This window comes from Tupaia chinensis, unplaced genomic scaffold (assembly GCF_000334495.1).
Source record: "Tupaia chinensis unplaced genomic scaffold, TupChi_1.0 Scaffold000159_1, whole genome shotgun sequence".
Taxonomy (NCBI): domain Eukaryota; kingdom Metazoa; phylum Chordata; class Mammalia; order Scandentia; family Tupaiidae; genus Tupaia; species Tupaia belangeri.
In genome coordinates this window covers 47,724-51,962 of record NW_006159630.1, presented here as the reverse complement: position 1 = coordinate 51,962, position 4,239 = coordinate 47,724, and the positions used below count along the sequence as shown (strand labels likewise).

General features: G+C 59.4%; 1 protein-coding gene across 1 annotated transcript in view; it reads left to right on the top strand.

The window, feature by feature from the left end:
- The window catches only part of TBCD (tubulin folding cofactor D), a gene marked incomplete at its 5' end in the record, with an annotated part of 150,420 nt that overhangs the window by 130,722 nt on the left and 15,459 nt on the right, over nucleotides 1-4,239 (top strand). The window contains 3 exon segments of the mRNA XM_014586689.1: nucleotides 325-401; nucleotides 1,775-1,856; nucleotides 4,177-4,233. Coding sequence (XP_014442175.1) covers nucleotides 325-401; nucleotides 1,775-1,856; nucleotides 4,177-4,233 — 216 coding nt within the window.

Genomic DNA, 4,239 nt, shown 5'->3' with positions numbered 1-4,239 from the left:
ACGTGCGCTCGCCAGACAGACAGAGAGAGACAGAGAGACAGAAAGCAAGAAATCACCCCCCAGGGGGGATGGCCACGCCGCAATCCCTTCTCCTCCATTCTCCTCTCGGGATCTTGGGCATGCACGCACATGTGCCCGGCGTGAGTTTTAAGCCACCGGGTCCTGGACACGAACCGCGGTCGACTATGTGGGAGTCCAGCGACATAGCCGTTATGCTAACTGCTGGTCCCAGGTTTCCATCTATTTTGGTTTAAGATTTAGGAGAAGATATGTTTGTTTTGGATTTCGAATACATATTCTTAATTGCTTCATCTCCTCTGACAGACGGCTGGCAGTGGCTGATAGACGACACTCTCAGAAGGCTGCACCTGGTTTCGGGTCATGCTAGACAACAGATCAAGGTACGTGGCCAGCGTCCCCGCGCCACTGCAGGGGGCGCGCAGTCGTGTGCGTGCGTGTGTCCGAGAGCGGAGCCAACGAGCCCTGCTGTACACTCCCGCCTAACTGGTAACTGCCGTATCTGGAACTCCAGGCCACGTGGCTGCGTGAGCTACAGCTAGAAGCCCAAGTGGCCGTTTGTGACTGGGAGGTTTAATTTTTGGTCACTGTTACATTCCCTTTGAAAGCGTTTTTTCTGTACACCGTGACAGCTGCTGCCCAGTTGAACTTCACGTCCTGTTGGGCTGTAGGGCTTCGGGCTTGGGACACCCTTTTATGGCCCTCCGTGCAGGTGAGGAAGGAGCAGCTGGGACCCCGTGCAGGCATACCACAGTGGCAGCTCCGTGCCAGTGAGCGAGCGCGGGGCTGCAGGAGGCCTCTGGTGTTGCCGAGGCTCGACAGGCTGAAGAGCAGAGGGGCCTTGCGTGTGGTCTGTCATGGCCACCACCCGCAGCTCGCCATTTCTGGGCTCACGGCCCACCTGCACACCCGTCTGCGCTTCCCTTCATGGCCTTGCCATTCTGTGGGGGACAAGCCGCTTCTCAAGGTGAACGGCAGCCTCAGTGCCTCAGAATCTTCTTTAGGAAGAAAAGAGCCACAGGGCCGGCAGGTGACGCGGTGGTCAAGGGCGTGGGACCCCCACGTGGCTGACCACAGTTCCTGTCCCGGATTTGGCTAATCGTGCGCCTGCTCTCTCTCTCTGTCCGTCTCTGGTCAAATTAAAATAAATAAAGTTAAATTTAAAATAAATATATAAATAAAAGAAAGAAAATAGCCATGGTTGATTCCCCCAATGGTGATCATGGCATAGTTTGGCCCAGTTCATGCACGTGAGGCCTCCGAGCCGTGTGGTCCTCTACGGTGAGGCCCTCCCTGGGCTCCGCTGTCCTCGGCTGGTCACGGCCGACTTCCGCCAAGTGGGTTTCCCCGAGCCCTGCGTAGGTGGGAGCGGCCCTGCTCTGTGGAGCTCAGCGTGGTCCCGAGGGGCTCACGGTATGGCCTGGAACTCCTGTCCGGCGCCCTGGGCCCTGCGCGCCCTTCTCCACGTGACGTCCGGGGCACGGCTCCAGGAAAGCAGCGAGCGCTCCGTGTTTAGGCTCCGATTTGTACCAGGAGCCATGGAGCTCGCACTGGAGAGACGGCCGGCCTTCAGTCCCTTAGGTGCAGAAAATGTGGGAGTGGTGGGAGCTTCCGATGGGGGGCCGGGGCGCGCTGGGAGGAGCTCACTTCCTTCCTGTCTGTGCTCTTCGTCTGGAACATAGCCGCTGCCTGGGCAGGGGGCCGGCCCAGCGCCTGCCCGGGCAGAGCCGTGCCACTCACGGTCCCCTTGTTTCAGGACGCAGCTGTCTCGGCCCTGGCCGCCCTCTGCAGGGAGTACTACAGCACAGAGCAGGGGCAGGCAGACCCCGTTGTGCAGGGTGAGTGCTGCTGGGCAGGCCCTCCTGGGAGGCTGCGGGGGTGGCAGGGAGCGGGAGCGGACGAGGGCCCAGGCTGGAGTTAACTTCACCGGCCAATGGACGGGCGTGGGCTGAGCAGGAGGGCTCTGGGCCCCACAAGGCTGTCTGCCCAACTCTGCCGGTGTGGCCACGCTACCCAGGGCCCTGGGGCATGGCGCACGGGGCCTCGTCCAGCGCCCCGCGCCATCAGCGTGGGAGGGAGGTGGCGCTGCCCTGCGGGCCGCTCTCCTGCACACGCGGCACTCCCCCTGGGCACTCAAGGGAGATGGCTCCCCGGTTCTGCTCTCAAGGTCCCCATGCGTTTGTCGGAGCCCGTCCCCAGTTCTCCGGGTGTCACATCCAGCTCTAAGCCACTCTGTGCTGGGTGTCCCCTCTCTCCTGCTGCTCGTTTGTCCCCATGACGCGTCCTCTTCCTGCCTGCGTCGACCCCGCTCTCCTCACCGCTGCGACTTTCCCGGCTTCTCTGTGAGCGGTCGCTGTGGCCACACGTGTGCTCTCAGAAGCCCGTGTGCGCTGTGGACATGTTCTTCAGTGTGGGTGCCGTGTGCTCTCTGTGCCCCTTTACGTGACTGAGGTGGAGCAGGCATGTCCACGCCTGTGGTGGCCCCGAGCAGTACCTTGGCTGGGCCGCCCGCACCGCTCTGGCTGTGTTGATGCCGTCTGTGAGCAGGGTCAGGAGGGCTGTCTTTCACACCTGGAAATGGCACATCTCCATCAGGAGCCTGGCCGTCCCTTCTGTGTGTGTGGTAAACACATCAGAAGTCTAGGAGGGGCCAGTGGATGGCATGGTGGTTAAAGCACTGGATTTCCACTTGGCCGACCGTGGTTCGAGTCCCAGAACTGGCAGCTTATTTTCTCGCTTTCTTTCTTTCTCTCGCTTGCTCTCTGGTGAGCACACATGCCCTACATCAGATTAAAAATATAATAATAAGGGACCAGCAGATGCCCTAATGGTTGGCTACACTGCTGGACTCCCATGTAGTCGACCATGGTTCGAGTCTTGGACCTGGTGGCTTAAACTCATGCCGGGCGCGTGTGCGTGCGTGCCCAAGACCCCAAGAGGAGAATGGAGGAGAAGGGATTGTGGCAAGACCAGCCCCCCTGGGGGGTGATTTCTCTCTTTCTGTCTGTCTGTCTCTCTCTGTCTGTCTGGTGAGTACATGCGACCTATAGCAAAAACCTCTCCAAAAAAAAAAAAAAAGGAAAGAAAAGAAATAGTAAAATACAATGAAAAATCAAATCAAAGCAAACAATTGAAAAAAGCCTATAAAGCACTACTTTGGACTATAAGTGTATAACAAAACACCTAGCCCGATTCTACGTTCTGTAATTTTATAAAAATAGGGACATAATCAAGCCAGCTCCACGCCCTGAGGGTTAAGGCAGTTGGACCCCACCTGGCTGACACCTGCAGGTCGAGTCCAGCAGCTTGAATGAGACTGGGCACGTGGGCGTGCATGCCCCGAACCGCACGCCCCCTCTTTCTCTGCGTCTCCCTGGTGAGGACACATATCCTCTGACAGATTTAAAAAAGGAGGGAAAGAAGAGAATGCCCTGTAGCTTGACCCTTTGCCAGACTCCTAAATGAGTGATGTCTCCACGCCCCGACTTCAGACAGTTCAGACAGTACCCTCGTTTTATGTTGAGTCTCTGTTTAAAATTGGAGTAAGGTCGTGTTTTACTTACTGCCTACGAAGGTAGGAGCCGCGTCTTGTCGCTTGGAATATGAGGAGAAGCTGTCTTGAATCAGCCTGTGGCGGTGACGCCCGGGCGCGAGGTCACCCCTGGGGAGCCCACACTGGTGTGTGGCCGGGCTCCCGATGTATTCCTCTGTGCTGCCGAGGTCGGGGGGACACACTATTGAGGTTCCACGCCTCATAAGGCCCTCGCCGGGTTAGGGCGGCAGCGGCCAGCACCTGTGGTGGTGGCGGACTGGCCATGGGCCGGCCTGGGCTGTCGCGTCACTCCTAGGCTCCCGGTCTGTCCCAGCCTGGCTTCTCCTTTTGTGTTTGTCTTGCTCCTGACACAGCGTGTGCCCAGCCTGAGGGACATCAGGGAGGGGACACACCCTGCGGGCCTCGTCCTCCGTCCCAGCCCTGAGGTCGGCAGGACCCCAGGCCACTGCGTGTGCTCCGTGTGGGGAGCCCCTCTGGGGGTCGGCACGTGGCCCCCAGCTCAGCCCTGTCCTTAGGAAGCACCACCTGGCACCTGCTTGCGGAGAGGTGCGGGCAGCGGCAGTGGCGGGGCGGCGGCTCACCCCCGGCCTCCGTTGCTTTTCCAGAGTCCCTGCTCGAGCGGTATCTCGCGGAGCTGCGGAGCCCCGAGGAGATGACACGGTGTCGCC